General features: G+C 40.7%; 1 protein-coding gene across 1 annotated transcript; it reads left to right on the top strand.

The window, feature by feature from the left end:
• Positions 1–14,713: 14,713 nt before the first annotated feature.
• Positions 14,714–20,694, top strand: LOC127617935 (zinc finger protein 883-like). The gene is made up of 2 exons (XM_052090115.1): positions 14,714–14,830; positions 17,159–20,694. The coding sequence occupies exon 2, from the start codon at positions 17,292–17,294 to the stop codon at positions 18,912–18,914; it is 1,623 nt and encodes a 540-aa protein (XP_051946075.1). The 5' UTR covers positions 14,714–14,830; positions 17,159–17,291; the 3' UTR covers positions 18,915–20,694.
• Positions 20,695–23,026: the final 2,332 nt, after the last annotated feature.

Below are 23,026 nucleotides of genomic sequence, written 5' to 3'. Positions count from 1 at the left end.
GCAGTTGATGGAACTTTTGGGATGCACATCCAGGGCACAAAGCTCCCATTCCACCACATCCCAAAGATGCTCTATTGGGTTGAGATCTGGTGACTGTGAGGGCCATTTTAGTACAGTGAACTCATTGTCATGTTCAAGAAACCAATTTGAAATGATTCGAGCTTTGTAACATGGTGCATTATCCTGCTGGAAGTAGCCATCAGAGGATGGGTACATGGTGGCCATAAAGGGATGGACATGGTCAGAAACAATGCTCAGGTAGGCCGTGGCATTTAAACGATGCCCAATTGGCACTAAGGGGCCTAAAGTGTGCCAAGAAAACATCCCCCACACCATTACACCACCACCACCAGCCTGCACAGTGGTAACAAGGCATGATGGATCCATGTTCTCATTCTGTTTACGCCAAATTCTGACTCTACCATCTGAATGTCTGAATGTCTCAACAGAAATCGAGACTCCTCAGACCAGGCAACATTTTTCCAGTCTTCAACTGTCCAATTTTGGTGAGCTCTTGCAAATTGTAGCCTCTTTTTCCTATTTGTAGTGGAGATGAGTGGTACCCGGTGGGGTCTTCTGCTGTTGTAGCCCATCCGCCTCAAGGTTGTGCGTGTTGTGGCTTCACAAATGCTTTGCTGCATACCTCGGTTGTAACGAGTGGTTATTTCAGGCAAAGTTGCTCTTCTATCAGCTTGAATCAGTCGGCCCATTCTCCTCTGACCTTTAGCATCAACAAGGCATTTTCACCCACAGGACTGCCGCGATACTGGATGTTTTTCCCTTTTCACAACATTCTTTGTAAACCCTAGAAATGGTTGTGCGTGAAAATCCCAGTAACTGAGCAGATTGTGAAATACTCAGACTGGCCCGTCTGGCACCAACAACCATGCCACGCTCAAAATTGCTTAAATCACCTTTCTTTCCCATTCTGACATTCAGTTTGGAGTTCAGGAGATTGTCTTGACCAGGACCACACCCCTAAATGCATTGTAGCAACTGCCATGTGATTGGTTGATTAGATAATTGCATTAATGAGAAATTGAACAGGTGTTCCTAATAATCCTTTAGGTGAGTGTAAGTTATAATGCATAATATGAAAAATGTGGAGTGGTTAAAAAACGAGATTTAATGACTTCAGCCTAAGTGTATGTAAACTTCTGACTTCAACTATACACACACACACACATATATACATATACATTTATATATATATATAAAAAATAAATACACACACCGATCAGCCACAACAATAAAACCACCTGCCTAATATTGTGTAGGTCCCCCTCGTGCTTATAAAACAGCGCCAACCCGCAGCTCAGAATAGCATTCTGAGATGATATTCTTCTCACCACAATTGTACAGAGCGGTTATCTGAGTTACCGTAGACTTTGGTGGTTAGTTGGTTTTGGCGGCACGACAGGGACCTACACAATATTAGGCAGGTCTTTTTAATGTTGTGGTTGATCAGTGTATATATATATATATATATATATGTGTATGAGAGAGAGTTTGAGTTTTAAAACACTTTATTAAAAAAAAAAAACTGTTATTTCAAGGCCAAACAACAAACAAGAAAACAAACAAAAAACACTACATGATTTTAGCTACCTTAATTCACGTATAAAAAATAACTCATAATTTAGTACGGAACACATACCAACATCACAACACCATTCAATCTCAAAACCATTGATTGCATTCATCAATTTGTAATAATTAAAATCAACAAGAATTCTTGATTTAAACATATTCTTAAAAACTGATACAAGTTGTTGTGCATTCCTCTGTTCTATTTCATTCCTTCTGGAGATATAAATCGCTAATTTGGCTTGACCAACAATAAAATTCATTAACTGACACTTATATTTCTGTAGTCTACTATACTTAAAGCCAAGTATAAAACATTGCTTTGTAAAACAAATCCCTAATAAAGAAAATAAAAATTCTAAAATATCAAAGAGAGGAGAAAGTCTGTCACAATTCATAAAACAATGGAATATTGTTTCTCTCTCTGAACAGAAAGGACAATAATCATTTACAGTGGGATTCAGTTTCAGTCACAAAAGCGTTAACAGCGATTGCACCATGTAAGATCCTCCACTGGAGATCTCCTGCTCTTTTAGTCAATGGTGGTTTGTATAGTACTCTCCACTCTGGTTTAATTTCCTCTATCATTCCCAGCTTGTCTCTCCATACTGTGTCAACTCTGTCTTTTAACGTATGTTTATTTATTATCTTCACCATACATCTGTATATCACCTTTCCTTTAACTGTACAAAAATCAACATTTTCATTTTTATTTAAACACAACAGTGGGCTGTTATATGAGGTGTTTTCAAGATCAGGTGTAATTCTAATGTCTGGAAAAAAGTCATTAACGTCAGGGGAAATGTCACCCATACTGTATCTCCCGAGTAAATCTCTTTCCTTGGGGTTTAATTTCAAGTCCAGTTTGTTCAGAAACTTTCTGACAAATCTCACTGATCTTATGTCCAGATGTATAGCAACAGTTTCTGCATTTTTTAGTTCAGGTCCTGCTTTGTCAATGATATCTTTCAATTGTAGTAATTTCTTTGACACAAGCAAGTCTTTTAGCCCTGGCAAGTCATCTCCTGACACATCAAGGCTGACTCCCAAACACCACAGGTTCCTCAAGCAACCAGAAAAGAGATGTAGCTGACTCTGTCCATTTATTTTTAAAAAGTCTCCACGCTTTAAAAAGACTTTTGTAAAAAGAAGGTAGTCCAGTCAAATTCAGAAGAGTATTATCCGTTAAGAAAAGAGCAGCATGAAGTCCCATTTCGTTCACTCCACCTAAAATAGTTTGTGCTAATGGTCTCCACACTAAATTCTGAGGTCCCATCAATAGACGCTGAATGAACTGTAGCCGATAAGTCGCTCCTCTGCTGACGAGATTTACCAAGCCTTGACCTCCTTCATCCCTTGGCAGGAAAAGAACACTTTGGGGTGTCCAGTGCAAATTGTCCCAGAAGAAATTAACCATTTCTCCTTGAAGCTTAGGCAAAAGTCCAACAGGAGGATCAACACAAGCAAGTTTATGCCATAACGAGGACCCCACCAGATTGTTAATTATAAGCGTACGACCTCGATACGACATTTTGGGAAGTAGCCATTTCCATTTATGTAAAAGCCCTTTGAATTTTTCTAACATACAATCCCAATTCTTTTGAACAAAATCCTCATTACCTAAGAAAATACCAAGATATTTAAATCCGTCTTTCTTCCAGATTAAACCTCCAGGTAAACTGGGAGTTTCTCTACTCCAATTACCCATTAAAAGGGCCTCACTTTTTCCCCAGTTAACTTTTGCAGAAGAAATAATTTTAAAACGGTTAACAACAATCTCTAATTTTTCAATATCATCAGCACTAGATATAAAAACAACTACATCGTCAGCATAAGCAGAAAGGTGCAACGTGACATTACAGTGTGGAATAGTAAAACCACTCAGCTCAGTTCTTAACTTATGAAGCAGAGGTTCAATGGCCAGTGAGTATAGCATTCCCGACATGGCACATCCCTGTCTAACTCCCCTTTGAATTTCAAAAGGAGCACTCAAACCACCACTGACTTTGAGTATACTCTCAATGTCACGATACATGGCCTCAATCATATTTACAAAACTCTGACTAAAACCAAAAGCTTCTAAAACATCTCTCAAATATGCATGTTCTACACGGTCAAAGGCTTTTTCCTGGTCCAACGAAATTAGACCACCATTAACACCAAATAACCTTGAAACCTCTAGAACATCTCTGACCAATGATATGTTGTCAGAGATTGACCTATTGGGTATACAATAATTCTGATCGGAATGTATAACTTGACTCAGAACTTGACTTAACCTTGTAGCTAGAGCCTTTGACACAATTTTATAATCTGTACATAAAAGAGAAATCGGTCTCCAGTTACTTATGTTTTGGAGATCTCCTTCTTAGGCAACAAAGTAATAACAGCTCTTCTACAACTTAACGGTAACAATCCTTTATTCAAACTGTCATTAAAAACCAAAAAGAAATCTTCACCAATCACTGGCCATAAAATTTTGTAAAAATCAACAGGAATCCCGTCAATGCCAGGAGTCTTTCCATTTTCCATACTCATCATAGCTGTGTATAATTCATTTTGTGACAGAGATTGTTCAAGCATAGAATTGGACTCTTCATCAATCTTCGGAAGATCATTAAGAAAAGTGAAGTCATCATCTTCTCTTTGAGACAATTCACATTTGTACAGGTTTGAGTAGAAAACAACAGCATGTTTGCGTATTTCACTAGGCTCAGTAAGCTCTTTCCCTGTATCAGAGCGTAATGAATGAATGATGCGACTTTGGCCATACTTTCTTTCTATATTGAAAAAAGATTTAGATTGTGCATCCATTTGTGAAATGTTTTGAAAACGGGAACGGATTAACGCCCCTTGAGCTTTCATACCCAATAAGTCTGCAAGCAATTCTTTTTTGGATTTGCTGCTTTCAAAACAATCACCATCACCTGTAGAAGCTGTACTCAAAAGTTCTATGATTTCATTTTCTAGCTTTCACATTGACTGAGCCATTTCTTCAGTGACATTAAGAGCATACTCTTGACACAACTGTTTAATGTGGACCTTTCCACAATCCCACCATTGTTGCAAAGAAGTATAAAACTGTTTTTGTTTCTTAAAATTTTCCCAAAACAAATTAAAAATTCCAATAAACTGTTTATCATTTAAAAGAGATGTATTAAAATGCCAATAAGCACTCTTTAAATGCACAGAATTAATAAACATATTACAGACAACAGAACAGTGATCTGAAAAACCAACTGGAATTATTTTACATTCTCTAACAAGATTTGCTTGATAATTAAACACATAAAGCCTATCCAGCCTTGCCATAGAAATGAGATTATCTCTACAATGTGCCCAAGTATATTGTCTGTGGTTGTGATGCACATTCCTCCAAACATCACATAAATCAAAAGCTCTTATCAATTGTGTGAGAGCTTTTTGTGAGGCAATATGTGGCTCTAAGTGATTCCTGTCCAATTTATCATTTTCAGTACAGTTAAAATCTCCACCAAGGAACAATAATTCATCTGGGTTTAAATCTTTCATAACAACACTAATTACATCAAAAAAAAAGCTATTCTTTCAGCCCCTTTTGTGGGAGCATAAATATTTAAAAAATGCATTATAGTGTTTTCAAACTTGGCTTTAACTTTTAAAAAACGGCATTTAACTATTTCATAAGAAATTGGTAATGATTTCTTTGAAAACAGAACAGCTACTCCTCCACTATTAGAAGCCATATGACTCAAAATAATTTGCCCATCCCATTCTTTTTTTCCAGTCTACCTCATTTTTTAAGTCAGTATGTGATTCTTGAACAAAGGTAATATCAAAATGTTTTTGTTTTATAAATTCAAACAAACACATTCGCTTCTGACTGTCTCTAGCACCATTTAAATTGAGGGTTCCGATTTTAAAATCTCTCATAAAAAATGATGTTTTAAAAAGACATGGGCTTAAGTAATAAGAAACGGTCAGCAAGGCTAATATTTCTACCAGAAAAAATAAGTTACAGCATATCTTGTTTTTCATCATTAAAGCTTTGCTTTCTCAGTTTACTCACAATTTTTCTGAGACGGTAAACTTCTTTATCTACAAAAGCTCCTTCTTTCATTAGAATTTTTGCATCATTAATAAAAGTTGAGCGATCAGGGAAGTAATCTTCAACTTGAACTCCAGGTAGACCTTTTGTTTCTTTCAAAAATTTGCTAATTTCCTCAACTTTATATACTATTGTCTGATTTTCATTTTCAGTTTGCGATGAAAGATAAGAACAATCAGAAATATTGGAATCCGTGTGTGGCAGGGCGGAGGGCGGGGCCGGGTCGTGATCCTTCACACCCGGTCCCGTATTAGGCTAATTATGCCTCCGTGAGGTTTAAAGGTCGACTGCAGAGGCTGTGAGAGAGAGATCGTTAGCGGACATGTCCGTCATGTGTGTTTGTGTTGTCTTTTAAGTTGTATAGTTTTTTGGAAAACTTAAAAGACAACACAAACACACATGACGGACATGTCCGCTAACGATCTCTCTCTCCCGCACAGCCCTCTGCAGTCGACCTTTAAACCTCACGGAGGCATAATTAGCCTAAAACGGGACCGGGTGTGAAGGATCACGACCCGGCCCCGCCCTCCGCCCTGCCACACCGTGGAATCACTGTCATTATCGGAGACTAAGCTTTCAGCCTCAGTTTTGTCTTTTTTTACTTGTTTAATGTCTTTGCTCTGATAGACTTTTTTCCTTTTAATAGGGACTTTGAAGATTGATTCTGTTTCCATCTCCAATTCACCAACACCCTCACTGACCTGTTTATCAGTAGGTGTCATTTTATCTCTAGTTACAGTGATATCACTGCTTAGATTACCCGTCTCATAAACCATGAGACCAGGTACAGAGAAACGACCCGCAGTAACCTCAGCCATAGTGGGTTTATTCCCAACCGACCAACCAGCACCTGACTCGACAGCAGCAGGAGCCACAACATCCTCGTGACAGACACAGCTTCAGCAACATTACTCTGAGAGTTTGTCTGTACAGTTGCATTTTCATCCGCTTTATCAGGACATGCACGTATAAGATGGCCAATTTTGCCACAGCCAAAGCATTTCATTATGCTTTCAGACGTTGCATAAACAGTGTAGCTAAAATCTTCGACTTTAACATTAAAAGACAGGTTCAGCTCGTCAGCATTGTTTTTCAGAATCATGTAGACCTGTCTCCGAAAAGATACTACATGTTTCAGCAAGGGTGATTTACAGCTAAGGGCAATTTTCCTAAAGGGAGAGACTATCTTACCAAAAGCAGACAATGCTTTAGCGATACTTGCATCAGAAACAAAAGGAGGAACATTTGACAAAACAATCTTTCTGGAAGGACTACTAAGAGGAAGTACAGGTGTAAGAGTATCATTAATCACGACTCCCTTTTGAACAGCCTCATTAGCTTTTTCGATCGTGTTTAAAAATAGAACGATCGCGTTGTTCATTTTAGAAGCAGAAACAATAGCGTTGCAACCAACTACATTGCCAACCGCTAAAGCGCATTCCTCTACACTGCATTTACCCAAAATCTTAATCCCATGACGCCGAGTTAGCCCATCACTACTCGTAACACCTGAAGCAGCCATGCTTCCCGGCAAAAAAAGACGCCGGGAGCACTCCCACAACTTTCTCTAAAGAAAACTGCTCTTTTACACCAAAATAACACACAAAAAACACAAACAAACTACAGAAAAAGTTAGAAATCACACTCAAACTCACCACACGCTTCTCACTCGCTCCGCAATCGCTCGCACATGCGCACAGAGAGAGAGAGAGAGATATTAAAGAGCTTAACCTGGTTGATCCATATGACTCTTGTGGTTTAATCAATATCTTCTGAAGCAATCCAATTGGCTTTGGGTGGGAACAGACCAAAATATAACTCCTTTTTCACTGTACATCTTGATATCAGCAGTCTTCTTGGTGATTATGATTTCAAGATTGATAATGCCATCTAGCGCTCGGAGTATGCGTCAACGTCAAGCACTAGGAAATGTAATCAAGCTTAAAATGATGATGGTACCAAGAGACTACAGTGGCAAGATGACACTTCTGGGATGGCATGATGGTCACCCAGCATGACCAAGCTGGTGCTCAGCTATCTGGGTGGCTGGCAAAGTGCCTCTCAATGCAAATCAGTCCACTAGGTGGCCATCTTGGGAATGCTCATAGGCAGCTATTATCTATGGATACAAATTGCATGCTCCTTTCTACAGCTCTTATCTACTTTAATGGGGAAAGGCCAAAATCTCAAAAACATTGGTCAAGACAATACAATCAAATAACACAATTAAAATCAGTAATATCTGACAACAATGGTATAAAAGATTGTGCTGCTTCTGCTCAGAGCACGTGTAAAACACTATTTGCCATGCTAGTCCAGCAAATGCACTTGCATATTTTTGAGTTGACTGAAAAGCGATGTCTGTATCTAAAAGGTGATTGGCTCTTTTACTTGTAAGGCAAGGACTTCTTTTCATACATCTGCCATATTGGGCAGTCCAATTTCTCCCATTCACTTTAACACCAGTGGTCTGTCTTGGGCTCAACTGATTTTAGTTATTTTATTTAGAAGAAATTGGTAACGTTCCACTATCATCCTATTTAAATAAACTAGTCAGTTACTCTCTCAATTAATCCTGTACAAGGAGGCTGCATTGTAGGCCAGGGATAGTGCTTTGTGAAAGGAGCCCAATGACAGGACACCAGGGGGTGATCACTTGCTCATTTCTTCCTCGATTTATTTTTCTTTGCTCATGCACTCAAACACATTTGGCGCCATTCTGTTACGTACGGAGGGAGGAAGCAAGTGAGAACTAGGCAATGCAAATGCTAGAGAATGGAGATCTACACAGTTTTGCCAACTTTGCAACTTGTCGCTAGATTTAGTGACTTTTTGCCCCCCATAGTGAAAATAAAACCATCTAGCGACTAGCAACAATTTTAGCTACTTTTGTAGTCTGCTTTAGTCAAGTCAAGTCAAGTCAAGTGGTTTTTATTGTCGTTTCAACCATATACAGTTAGTACAGTACACAGCAAAACGAGACAACGTTCCTCCAGGACCATGGTGCTACATAAAAACAACAAAGGACCAACATAGGACCACATGAGACTACACAACGAAATAAAATACCTATATAAACTACCTATATATACCTATATAAAGTGCACGTGCAAACATGTGCAAAAAGTACAGGACAGTACAACAAATTACTGACAATGAACAGGACAATAGACAGTGCAGCGCCGACCAGTACTCAGTAGTGCAAAAAGATGACAGTTTCTAAAAATGTAAACATAACATACGATGAGATAATGTTCTATGCACATAGCAGTTATTGAGGTAGCAGACAGTTTTAAAGTGACAGTTATTAAAGTGCAACTCAGGACACGTGTGTGTCAAACCAGTCTCTGAGTATTGAGAAGTCTGATGGCTTGGGGGAAGAAGCTGTTACACAGTCTGGCCGTGAGGGCCCGAAAGCTTCGGTACCTCTTGCCAGACAGGAGGAGGGTAAAGAGTTTGTGTGAGGGGTGTGTGGGGTCGTCCACAATGCTGGTTGCTTTGCGGATACAGTGTTTTTTGTACATGTCTTTGATGGAGGGAAGAGAGACCCCAATGATCTTCTCAGCTGTCCTCACTATCCTCTGCAGGGCTTTGCGGTCCGAAACGGTGCAAGTCCCAAACCAGGCAGTGATGCAGCTGCTCAGGATGCTCTCAATAGTCCCTCTATAGAATGTAGTGAGGATGGGGGTTGGGAGATGTGCTTTCCTCAGCCTTCGAAGAAAGTAGAGATGCTGCTGGGCTTTCTTGGTGATAGAGCTGGTGTTGAGGGACCAGGTGAGGTTCTCCGCCAGGTGAACACAAGGAATTTGGTGCTCTTGACGATCTCCACAGAGGAGCCGTCGATGTTCAGCGGAGTGTGTTCACCTTGTGCTCTCCTAAAGTCAACAACCATCTCTTTTGTTTTGTCGACATTCAGGGACAGGTTGTTGGCTCTACACCAGTTCGTCAGCCGCTGCATCTCCTCTCTGTATGCTGACTCGTTGTTCTTGCTGATGAGACCCACCACGGTCATGTCATCGGCGAACTTGATGATGTGATTCGAGCTGTGCATTGCTGCACAGTCGTGCGTCAGCAGAGTGAACAGCAGTGGACTGAGCACACAGCCCTGGGGGGCCCCAGTGCTCAGTGTGGTGGTGGTGGAGATGCTGTTCCCGATCCGGACTGACTGAGGTCTCCCAGTCAGGAAGTCCAGGATCCAGTTGCAGAGGGAGGTGTCCAGGCCCAGCAGGTTCAGCTTTCCAATCAGGTGCTGGGGAATGATTGTGTTGAATGCTGAGCTGAAATCTATGAACAGCATTCGAACGTATGAGTCCTTATTGTCTAGGTGGGTGAGGGCCAGATGGAGGGTTGTGGTGATGGCATCGTCCGCTGAACGGTTTGAACGATACGCAAACTGCAGTGGGTCTAGTGAGGGGGCAGCTGGGTCTTAATCTGCCTCATGACGAGCCTCTCGAAGCACTTCATGATGATGGGTGTAAGTGCGACGGGACGGTAGTCGTTGAGGCAGGACACTGAAGACTTCTTTGGCATGGGGATGATGGTGGTGGCCTTGAAGCACGTTGGAACAACGGCGCTGCTCAGAGAGATGTTGAAGATGTCGGTAAGAACATCTGCTAGCTGGTCTGCACATCCTCTGAGCACTCTGCCAGGAATGTTGTCTGGTCCAGCAGCCTTCCGTGGGTTGACTCTACGTAGAGTTTTCCTCACATCTGCCGTGGTAAGACAGAGCACCTGGTCGTTGGGAGGAGGGGTGGACTTCCTCGCCATCACGTCATTCTGCACTTCAAACCGAGCGTAGAAGTCGTTCAGCACATCTGGAAGGGAGGCATCTTTGTCACAGGCAACTGATGTTGTCCTGTAGTTGGTGATGGCCTGGATGCCCTGCCACATGCGCCGCGTGTCACCGCTGTCCTGGAAGTGACTGTGGATTCTCTGGGCGTGTCGCGCTTTGCCTCTCTGATTGCCCGTGACAGTTTGGCCCTAGCTGTTCTTAGGGCTGCCTTATCGCCTGCTCTGAAGGCGGAGTCTCGGACCTCAGCAGCGTGCGCACCTCCGCAGTCATCCACGGCTTCTGGTTGGAGCGTGTGGTGATGGTCTTGGAGAAAGTGACATCATCAATGCACTTGCTGATGTAGCTGGTCACTGATGCTGTGTATTCCTCCAAGTTGGTAGAATCACCATATGTTGCAGCCTCCCTGAACATGTGCCAGTCAGTACACTCAAAACAGTCCTGAAGAGCAGAGATGGCTCCTGCTGGCCAGGTTTTCACCTGCTTCTGAAGCGGTTTTGTGCGTCTGACGAGCGGTCTGTATGCTGGAATTAACATAACAGAGATGTGGTCTGAGTAGCCGAGGTGGGGCGGGGCTCCGCCGTTACGCGCCTGGGATGTTTGTGTAAACAAGATCAAGCGAGTTCAGCCCTCTCGTTGCAAAGTCCACATACTGATGGAATTTAGGGAGCACTGTCTTGAGATTTGCATGGTTGAAATCTCCGGCGACAATAAACAGTCCGTCGGGGTGAGCGTTCTGCAGTTCGCTCATAGCCCCATACAGTTCACAGAGCGCTTCCTTAGCGTTAGCGCTGGGGAATGTAAACTCGGTTATGCAAACAGTGGTGAATTCCGTGGTAGATAAAAAGGTCTGCATCTAACAGTCACAAGCTCCAACAGCGATGAACAGTAACTAGAGACTAGCATAGAGTTCTTGCACCATTCCGTGTTGATGTAAACACACAAGCCACCACCGCGAGTCTTACCGCAGAGAGCTGTATTTCTGTCGGCACGAAACGAGGCGAGCCCGTCTAGCTGAATGGCGGCATCCGGAACTCTGTCGCTGAGCCATGTCTCCGTGAAAACAAAAACGCAGCAGTCTCTAAACTCACGCTGCGTAGCCTGCTGGAGTCAGATATAGTCCAGTTTATTGTCCAGGGAGCAAACATTTGAGAGCAGGATAGACAGGAGAGCCGGCCGGCTAGGGTTTGTTTTTAGCCTAGCATGGACCCCCGCCCTCTTTCCGCGCTTCGCTTTCGCGACACCGCTTATGACGTCCTCTCCCCCGGCCACCGGCATCAGGCGACGCCGAGGGCTGGAGGCCTGGTCTCCGCAGCAAGCCGAGTACACGTAGCGCCTCCTGCAGGTCATCATGCAGCTTAGTTTTTGCATGAGTCTTATATTTGAGTAGTGTCTGGCGATGGTAGACACGAACACTGGTTGCTCCGATGTCCATGTGTTGCAAAAGTCGGGCTTTTTTAACAAAAATAGCACCATTGTGGATCCGGAGTGGCCGCTGCGTGCTACCGCGCCGCCATCTTGGATACTACCAAGACATTCTTCCACATCTGGTGACACAAAAAACATCAGCTTTATAGTAAATTATGTCTAATTTGTCTCTGTGTTCTAGTGCCCCCCTATGTTTCAAGTAATATGATTGACCTGCATGCCATCAGCAATTGGACTTTGGTGCAAACATAGGTTCCCTGAGATGAAGGGAACGAGACATTGCACCCTTCTAGTGCATATGTGGAATGTCCTTTCACAGGACCTAGTTGAAACCTCTACAATAACCCCAGTATTTTAATATTGGCTATGGTGTTTGAGCCCTTTTAGGCGTGAAGCTGTCCGCTATAAAACCAGGCGCACAAACAACATTCCTCAGAATTTTCTGACCGCGGGACAAAGAGCACAACACTCTCAACTCAAAGAACTCTGAGTCTAGTAGTGTGGCCAGCATTTGCAATGTCTCGTTCCCTTCGTCTCAGGGAACCGAGGTTACGTATGTAACCAAGACGTTCCCTTATGACTCAGTACACTTGAGATTGCATTCTGCTAACGCATATAGGGGACTGAATCCCATCACGCTGCACTACAGGACATAACCTCTCAGAGAGGAAGCATGATGCCGCAGTCTCGCGGAACAGCGACTAATATGAGCATGCCGCAATGAGTAACCCTCATGTTGGGCCAGCAGGGGAGCACTCAGAATGGATATACAAACTATAGTCATATAGTATGAATTAACCCCATTCACGAACCCAGTCGGGAAGGAAGTTTATTTTTAATGAAAGTGCTTGTGACTTTATGGTAAATTACAATGGCCTGAATGCAGGCGAATGTGTAAAATGATGGGGAGCCTGTACTTAACGGGAGGGGCAAAAGTACATTTTTGGCAAAGGAAATAGCAAGCGCTCTAAACAGAGAGGAAGAGAGAGAGAGGATGTAAAACATTGTGAATGTGTTTTGGGAAAACCATCCTGCTGCAAAACATGTCTTGTAAAGACACACCATTCGTCCATGCCCATAAGGAGGCCATGCCTCTAGTTTTTTAAAAGCCAATTGGGCAAATCTTACCCTGCGACTCATAAGCCAGGGCAATTGCATCAATCAGACATGAATTGTCAAGTGATAGTGCATTTAAGTTACCGACCCATTTTACTGAGGCCAGAGCCAGCAAAAATGCAGAGCATGCACATATCAACAGAGTTCAAATGCTCAAAGAGGGCCCTGCGAGTGCTTTTAGGACCAAAGTTAGGTCCCATGTCGGGACTGCAGCCGGCCGAGGTGGATTTATTTGTCATGCTCCTTTAAGGAACTGTATGATTAAATCATGCTTGCCTAGTGGCGCCGGCTTCAGGTGCGTGATATGCTGATATAGTTGCCACATAAACTTTGAGCATTGACGGAGTGAATCTTGCGTCTAATTACTCTTGAAGAAATATGAGAATTTCATGTATGGGGCAGTTTACTGGGTCTTTGCCATATGAAAGACACCAATCATTTAACACATTCCATTTAAGCACGTAGAGGCATCTCGTGGACAGCGCTCTGGCCTGTAAAATGGTGTTCGTGACTGAATGCGTCAGTTCTGGCACTTTTAGAACACTCCGTTCAAAGACCACACGTGTAGGCTTCGCAGCTCTGACTGGGGATGCCAGACCATGCCTTGTATTTGAGAGAGAAGATCTTTTTTCAGCTGTATTTCCCATGGAGGCCTGACCAGCATTTCTACCATCTCCAGGAACCAGGACTGTGTGCTCCTGCGTAGAGGCCCAGAACTCGTCACGCACATAATCTGTCAGCATAGATGCATTACATAGAGATTGATGGGCTTGTGGGCCGTGTGCCGACATGAGCATCCTGCTCAACCGTGCAGATCCCGCGTGTGGACTCATGTATGTCAAAGGCAAAGTAGAGGGCTTCTAGAATAGAGGCCGTTATTGTATGAAGTTTCAACTAGGTTGTGTAGAAGAACACTCCCAATATGAGTTAGCAGAACACAATGTCAAGAGTGCGGAGCCATAAGGGAATAAATGTTCTACAAATCGAAAGGCTGACAAGCTTTCGTGTTGTTGGTATTTGTTGCGAGAGTCTCAACCTCAATTCACATGCATGCTCTCCATTTAGAGAAGAAAAGTCAGCCTACAGCGATAGAAGAGCATTGAGAAATTATCTAGCTTTGCGAGAAAGTGAATGGAAAAGAACCCCTGATCTATAATAAAGTAGATAAGTGATATGAACAGATGAGGTGTCACTGTCAAAAAGTCATTGTGACGTAGTAACACTGGCACAAGTAATACACACTGATGGTTCAGCATCACACAACAGATATGTAAAAATAAAAAATAAATATGTTACATATTATCTCAAAACAGCTCCACATAAGACATCCATGTTTAAAAATAAATCATAATAAAAAAACATCCCCAACACTACACTGCTACCTACCCCTGGTTGCTATTGCTAGGATAATTTTGGACTTTGTCATTGTTCAATAATGCAGTTTAATTACAAAACAAAATAAATAAAACATAAATAGAAATCCCACTCTGTCTGAATGTTTGACGAATTAAATTAGAGATAGCTAAATGATTAGTAGTTAAATAATAATTGTTAAATCATTAGTTCAATAATAACAGAAAAAAGTTTCAACACTTTAAAAAAAATTGCGATAGCTCTTTACGCCAATTCGTTTACATATGCATATTTGACGTCTTACGTAATAAATGACGTCATTACGTGATTTAGCTTCTTTTAGCGACATTTCAGCGAGCCTTAGACGACTTCCCATGAGAAATAGGTGGCAACACTGGATCTACAGGCCGCTGAATGCGCCGAGACTACTAGCAGGGCCTTTCACAAAACATCCATCAAAGGACAAAGAGGTCGGGAACTTTCAATAAAATAAGGATAGGATATATAAACGTTTATTGTTTATGTCCGTCCAGTTTTTTTTTTTTAGATTATCATTGCTAATTAACTTAGCTGGCTAACTAGCCTGCTACATTTGTCACAACGTTTTTTTTTATAATTATTGCTACGCGATATATTGTATTTCGTGCGAATTTTAAAAGTTTAACGGCAGCCACAACGATGAGTGTCGTTCGACCAGAGCCCTGATGAAGCACGGCGATGTTCCATCAGCAGAACGACAGGCCATGTTTGTTTCACGCAGCTAAAATTAGCTAAGACGATAGCATGAGAAGCACAGCTTACAGCAAGGCTGCGTTGATGCTAAGTGACGTGAAAGCCTGCCGAATTACGTATAGCCACAAAAGACGTTGATAACTTTGTTGTTTCACGTTAATTTCGACGCCTGAAAAACGAATCGGTTTACGTGTTATGTAAGAAGGGGCCGCCTTTCCCGGGCTTTTGCGAACAACGTTCATCTAGGCTTAGCCATTTTAAGTAGCCATAATCTTGAGCTGTATACCTATATTTAGGGTACTTTTCGGGTATGTCTGCGCGGTTTAATCGCGAGTAATGAAATGGGTGATTTTGCAGGATAACCCAGATTATTTGCATTTGTTCACGTCGTCTGCTGTTTTAGTACGTACTTGCATGCTTCTTGAGGGGCGGAAGCTAGTCGTGGCGGCCATTTTACAGCTAGTTAGCTGTTCCAGCGCCTGGCGCACAAGATGCCCACCGCCAAAGATGTCGTGTGTTCTCGAAGCTGCCATGTCCGCCATCATAAAGTTTCTCTAAGACTTAGAAATGTAATGTTATGAATTGATGACAGATTGACTGTTGCGAGTGGAGTATTTAATTAACTAGCTAAACTGCTATTTAGCAAGCTAGTTAGCTGATAATGCATGCTCAAGAAAGCTAACTAGCAGCTACTTCGCTAGCTAACCTAGCCAACAATGACAGGTCGGCTGTGTATATATGAGAAAGCTGTAAACACGGGATTAATTTCAGTATATCAGTGTAATATTTAAAGAGGTTTGTGGTGGTTTAACATTATTCTTTTTGTTACTAATGTCAATGTTTGATCACAATGTATACGTGAACTGTACACCTAGATTTTACTCCTAGCCTACTTTAGCCAAATAAAAACTGTCCATAGGCTAAGCCTAGCCAAATTTTAGCAAGAGAGTTTTGCTAACTAGCTTTGGACTTGTTTCAAGATTGTGTAACAAATTTTAAAAAAATTTTTTTGCGTGCTCTGTTGTTAACAGTTCAGTCCATATTTCTGGTATTCTGCACCCCTCTTTATATTTGTACATATATATATGTGTTTGATTTGTGCAATAACTTGTTTGCTTTTTTTTTATACTAACTTTTAAAGTATGTTTCAAATTTGTGGCCAAATATTTAACTTTGATGCTGCCCATTTTGTTTGTGGCATGTTTTTGTTATGAACATTAATGCTTTCACTGAGCCTGTTTACATGCACACCAATAAGGTGGTTACTCTCAAAAATAATCTTGTTGAAAAAAAATCTAACGTAGTAAGAAATTTGCATTTACAGGAGTGTTTTTAAATGGTTAGTTCACCTAAAAATGAAAATTATCCCATAATTTACTCACCCTTAAGCCATCCTAGGTGTATATTACTTTCTTCTTTCAGCCAAACACTGAGTTATATAAAAATATCCTGGGTCTTTAAAGCTTTATAATCGGATTGAATGGTACCTTAGATTTTGAAGCCCAAAAAAGTAATCCATATGGCTCTGGGGGGATAATAAAGGCCTTCTGAAGCAAAGCGATACATTTTTGTAAGATAAACATCCATATTTATTACTTTATTAACTATAACCACTAGCTGCCGGTAGCGGTAGTCCTCGCGTTCACTGGCTTCCTCTATCCTCTGCGCTTTCACGTTCGTCACTTCTCACCGGAGCTTACACTATGCCTATGTCATATGCTGGAACTCAACTCTCTCGTGAACGCACCAGGTTTATATAGCAGTTTTCGACCTTAGACCGATTAATTCTTTTACATATCTGCACACATCGACTTCGTAAGCATAATCGGTGTAAGAACTTTTTTGTAAACATGCTCAATGTTGCAATTATTTACCTTCTAGAAATCTAGGTGGATGGGTGCTTCTGTTTCTGAATGCTATTGCAGGTTTAAGTGTTGCCACTGTTCCTTTTATCATTTCTCAAACCTGGTTTATTAACAATTTCAAATGTAGTTCTGCATTTTCAGGCTGATACATTGCATTTTCATTATGTAATTGAGTTTAAAAGTATTTTCCTCTCCCAACAGGCAGGACACATCCTGACTCGGCCTTAGACAAAAAAATCATTCAAGCTTCTTTGCAAGGGTGCGGGGCTCATTGAGCAACGCAACGTTTCACTTAAACGCAAAGACGGAAGTCGTCAGGCTGGAGTGCGTACTGATGGCAGAGTCAGAGACTGACTGTGACACACCAGGTCTCGATACATTGGGATCTGAGTGTGTCATAGCCCATACGCAAGTTGGTGACTTGCATTATGGTGCAGAGACTGAGATTATGACTCAAGAGGACAAAAGGCTTGACCTGGAAGCCATTCATGGTGACTTGGGGGCAGTGGCCTGTGTGGATGTGGTAACAGAGACGGACCATGACTACATTAAATCTGAAATACACCATGATCATCATCAGTATTTTAGCAGTGCAGAAATGAAAACCGAGCATTTGCTTGGTGAGGTGCTGTTGAAGACTGAGATTGGTGGTGGAGAGCATATTGTGAAGGTGGAGTCAGACCATGGAGGGGAGCTTACAGTGGAGTCAGAAAATGGTGTTATCATCCATGAGGCCCATGGCCTGCAATGCAGTGAGTGTGGTGAGATTTTTGGCAGTATGGCTGATCTCCACGAACACTTTGAAATCCATAGAGACATTCACCCCTACATTTGCGTCCATTGTGGTGAGAGCTTTGCTATTGAAGCCAGCTTGAGAAGTCACATGAGGATTCACATGAAAGAGAAAAGTTATACCACTGGCCTTGAGATGGTTGGCAAAGGAGTCATTGATGCATTCAACTTGAAACCTCACCAGTTGATGCACTCTCCTGAAAAGCCACACAGATGTTCGGAGTGTGGTAAAAGTTTTGCAGCTGCCATTACTCTCCGAGAGCACATGAAGATGCATTCTGATGACAAACCCTACAAATGCACCCAATGCAGAAAAAGTTTTGTGCGCAGACGGCATCTTAAGAAGCATCAAGAGCTGCATGCTCGCGAGAAGCCGTTTACCTGCCCTCAGTGTGGTAAAGGCTTTGCAACGGCTTCCAATCTAAAACAGCACCAGAAAACCCATACTGGTGAGAAGCCACACAGATGCACCCAGTGTGGGAAGTGTTTCGCAGCTGCAACCACGTTGAGAGAACATCAGAGAATTCACTCTGGGGAGAAGCCCTACAAATGCAACCAGTGTAGGAAGAGCTTTGTCAGGAAACGCCACCTCAAGAAGCACCAGTTGGTCCATCAAGGTGGTAAGCCGTACCGATGCTCTCAATGCGACAAAGGTTTTAACCATTCCTCGTCCTTGTCAAGACACCACAAGGTTCACTTGGAGGCAAAGATGTATGCCCAGGGTGATAAAGATTTCCCATTTGATACACATATGAAGAGGGGAATGCATACAGGTGAAAAGCCATATAGCTGCAACCATTGTGAGAAGAGTTTCAATCACTCATCATCACTATCCAGACACCAGCGGACTCATTCTGATGGAAAGTCTTACACTTGTGCTCACTGTGGGAAGAGGTTCAATCATCCCTCCTCTCTTGCAAGACACCAACGAGTTCATTTGGACGATAAGGGCTCTTATAGTGCTGTTGCAACAGGAAAGGGGTTCTCCCACACTACCATCTTGAAACAGACAATCCTTGAAAGTGAAAAACCCTATAGGTGCTCTCAGTGCGGAAAGGGTTTCAATCATTCTTCTTCGCTATCTAGGCATCACAGAATTCATATTAGTAAAAATGAATATCAGTATGGTCTTTCTCTTCCCACAAGTGGTTCATCCCACCCTTGATTCAGGCCAGTTTGTTAATGTATGCAAGAGAAGTTGGCATGGACCTGATCTGAAGGAACCCTTTATTTAAAAACATGTCCTTCAACTTTTCAAGAGCAATTTATTTCAATATGGTATGATTGACATTGGGTTCATAACTCCCTGTGTAATGTGCTTGTACAGTTTGATGCAATACACCATGTTCCACAATGTCATTTGTATGATTAAAACTGTAGATGAAACTTATTGATATTCCATCATTACTGACTTTTGCAAGTCATGTTCTCTGTGGTGTCCTTTACACTTCTGGCACAATCTTGAACTAAGTATTAGGTCACAACGGTTTTGAATGGCAGACAACGAAGCGAATATGTCTGGGCTTAATTATTCACTCACTTAGTCTGTATCTTTATCCACCTCTATTATTAATGGGTTGAGAAGCTGATATTTGTAAATATGTGTTGATTTTCTTTTATATAGATATGTAAAATTAAGTAGTGTGCAGTTCTCTTTTGAAAATTAAGCATTTTGTTGTATGATGCAGTTAGTCTTATCCATCACTTGTAGGCAAAGTGGGATGGTGCTTTCAGGGTATGTCACTTATGGAATGAGCTGTCTTGAGAAGTGTAAGGCTATATTAATCAGTGTATATCCCTAATGATGTAACTGACTGGATTTGCAACCAAATACAGCATTGCTTCTACTAACTTGACTAATTCCTAGCAGTTATGAGCTGAGCTATGTCTCAATTGTGAAAGGTAAGCAAAGAACAGGAAGACTTAATGAAGTTTTAAGGTAATTGTGCTTCTACCACCCAATTATTACCATTCTGTGCTATCAGTCAAGTTTGTTCATTTTGGGTAGACCCCATGAAATCAGCTGAAATTGAAATTGTTCAGTTTGTTGGTGAACTTGGCCCACTTTACATGGTGCCAGTCTTCAGCAGACTTTATTTGAAAATAACAGATTTTGTAAATAACTGAATATTCCCCTGAATGTCTTCAGTGCTTCTCACTGGTACTCGCCTCTGTTACCTATGGCTGACTGTACATTTTTGACAGCTCGCTTAGCCATTGCTATTGTCAGACAGCAGTGTATAGCAAATAGTTGTATTCTGGGTACATTTTGCAAAGTATCAACCTGTACTAAATAGATTGTGTATACTTTAATGCAAATACAAAATATAGCTTGCATTTTTGAATTTGTTTGCTTCATTTTTCCTTCCTGAATTGATTTGGTATGAGCTTCCTTTTTACAGTCCTCTGTATGGAGAAAGTCTTACAAATGGATGTATTATTTTTTTTAATAAGGTTTGGGTAATCTGAAAGGGAAATGAAAGGAATACAGTTTTTATGGAGTGAATGTTGTATTGGAATTATTTTTTCCCCTCTTGTATAGCTATTGTGCATCATCACTTAGCATAGGTTTATTCATTGTGTTAGTTAGGTGCCTTATTGCATGCCAAGTGGAAATGTATGCTGAGCTAATAGGAAAAAAAAAAGGTTTTGGCTCCTGCTCCCTTTTTGTTTCTTTACATACTAATCATTGTTTTAATTTGACTTCCTGTTTTATTTTATTTTTTTTCTCTGTACAGGAAGGTTTACACAGTCACTTCTGTCTTTTAATGTCCCTGTCTGTCAACTAGCTTCTTTGTAGATTAGAGGTTAAAGCAAGAAGTTGCAATGCAATTGATCCATATTGTTGATCGCCCTCTCTAGTGGTCAATTATTGTCCCATATGTCTATTACCCCATATTTGAGTGGCTCACATATATGGATAAATAAAGGTTGTTGACTATCAACAGGTTTTCAGTGTCTCTTTAGTTTAGAAGTACCTTCCTGCCCTAACCCATAAACATTGTATGTATTTGTGTAAAAATATGAAACCACTTAGGGCAATTTTTACCATTAAATTGAGACCGTTAATTTTGTTATTTGGGCTGTTACAACATGAATTACCGAGGAAGAAAGTGGTGGGTGAACCACACTTGGATGTTTTGCCATCTGCAGTCTTCATAAAAGTGTTTTAAGCCTTAAACCAACCAGCTCTGAGGTGAATTACAAGATGATTTGAATCGAGAGAGAATTTGAAAATTGTCCAAAAAAGACAAATGGGGGAGGGGCTAAAATACAAAAGTTTTCATGTATTAACTTTCTCTCTACTTCCTGGTTGTTTTATTAAAGCATTTTTCTTTTAAGTTTAGGGGACGTTCACGCTGAATGCTTTTTTTTTCCTCTTCGTGAAGGAGCGCCTGTATAAAATGTGTCTTAAAGTTCTGTGTCGTTTAAATCCCCATTACAAGTGTGTATATGGTATTTAAATAGTTTAATTTCGAATGATTACAATTTTGATAGACATGTTAAAATAAATAAATACTTTATAATGTTACAGACTTCTGTTGGCTTAAAAGTTACATTTTAAATAATTGAAATATTTTTCTATTGCAAAGTGTCATTTCCTCATGTCCCCAAAACTGCACGTCAGCCATTCTGTAATTATATTTATAGTTATAATTATAGCCATAGTTATTTGAAGTTTGAAACATTTTATTTATGTTGTCCTTTATCTTGTGATATGTTGGAAATTTCAAACTTTTATATACATTCAATTGAAGTATTTATGATAACAGAAATAAAATAATAGAATTGTACAAATATTTTTCTTAGATATCAATCACAGACCATGTATTGGCTCATTTATCCACTGAATGTTCATTCTGTTATTGTCCACCCTGATTTGTCCACCCTGATGCTGCCCATTTAACTGGATGTACTTCTGGATTTTTAAGTAATGTAGCTTGACCAGTATGACTAATACAGTCTTTAATATGTCCCTGTAATGATGAAACATTAAGATACTTAATTGCAAAGTTTGTTTGACCTTTATACAGAACATATATTCATGTATATAAAAATTTTAATTTTTGCTTACACGTGCTCCAACATCAGAAGATAAAACGGCACCATTACATTTTCACAACTTTACATATGAAGCAAAAAATTAGAGCCATGGATTACAACATTAAGAAGAGAGAATATGGCAAATTTACTGTCACTCAGCAGAAAAAAAAACGCTTCTGTGGTAACTTAAAACTATTTCCATCGTTATATAATACATGTATAATGCTACATTAAATCATAAAATACAATTACAAAAACGTTTACTAGATTTATGCTGCTAAATACGGCAGAAATGCATTGTTACAGGCTGTGAAAAGTGTCCAATGGACCGGCTAACAGATGTAGAAAAAGTAGTCCCGCCTTAAAGGTAAAAGATCACCTTTAAGATACATACATCGCCTGTCAGTCAACTCGTGCATAAACATTAGCTGAACCAGCCTGAAAAATATCTTTTTTTTTTTTTCGTCATCACAGCTAAAGAAGTACAATTTATGATAACACTGTTGTCAGATTTTACTGCTGATTTTAAATATGAACTTATCATATTTATTTCTTTTCCGATTAAAAGTAAATAGGAGCTGTTCTTTTATGCCGCTTGTTTACATTGAAAATAGCTGCCCAGCTTGCCTGGGATTGTTTCAAAGATCAACGAGTGGACTAACTTGCCTTGAAAGCAACTTTTATGTGGCGTGTCTTTATCTACAGGATTTATGGGTAGTGTAGTTCTTTACAGACAATTGAGACCTGAGTTGGGCACAGATGCAAGACACAATGCAATCAACAAAAGAAAAAATGGTAATAGTCCGCACACTGATTTATTACTCCAAAAATGCTTTATTGGCTTACACACAAAGACCTAATGGTCAAACGACAAGCAAGTGTAAGCCAATATGCAATACATTTTTTATTGAAATTTTGAAGCAATAAATTAGTGTGCGGACACTTATATTTCTTATTGTAATTCTTTACTAGGAATTCCACCATTTAAAAATTAAATAGTTGAACTAATGCCGACTCATGGCTTCAACAGGTGCATATAAATTTAATTAACAACCTCTGAACTTTGCACCCATTGTACCCCCCGCAGTGCCTGCCTTGAGAATTATTATGAACTTGTTCATCATTTTCATCATTCGTATTTACATGAGTTAAATGCAGAGCCCTGCTACCAAGGGAAGCCTACAAAGTTAGCAGAAAATATGCATAATGCAGTGGTCCCATAGACGTTCCATG

Source organism: Xyrauchen texanus, chromosome 24 (assembly GCF_025860055.1).
Source record: "Xyrauchen texanus isolate HMW12.3.18 chromosome 24, RBS_HiC_50CHRs, whole genome shotgun sequence".
NCBI classification, from domain to species: domain Eukaryota; kingdom Metazoa; phylum Chordata; class Actinopteri; order Cypriniformes; family Catostomidae; genus Xyrauchen; species Xyrauchen texanus.
This window is presented reverse-complemented; position numbering and strand designations above follow the sequence as displayed.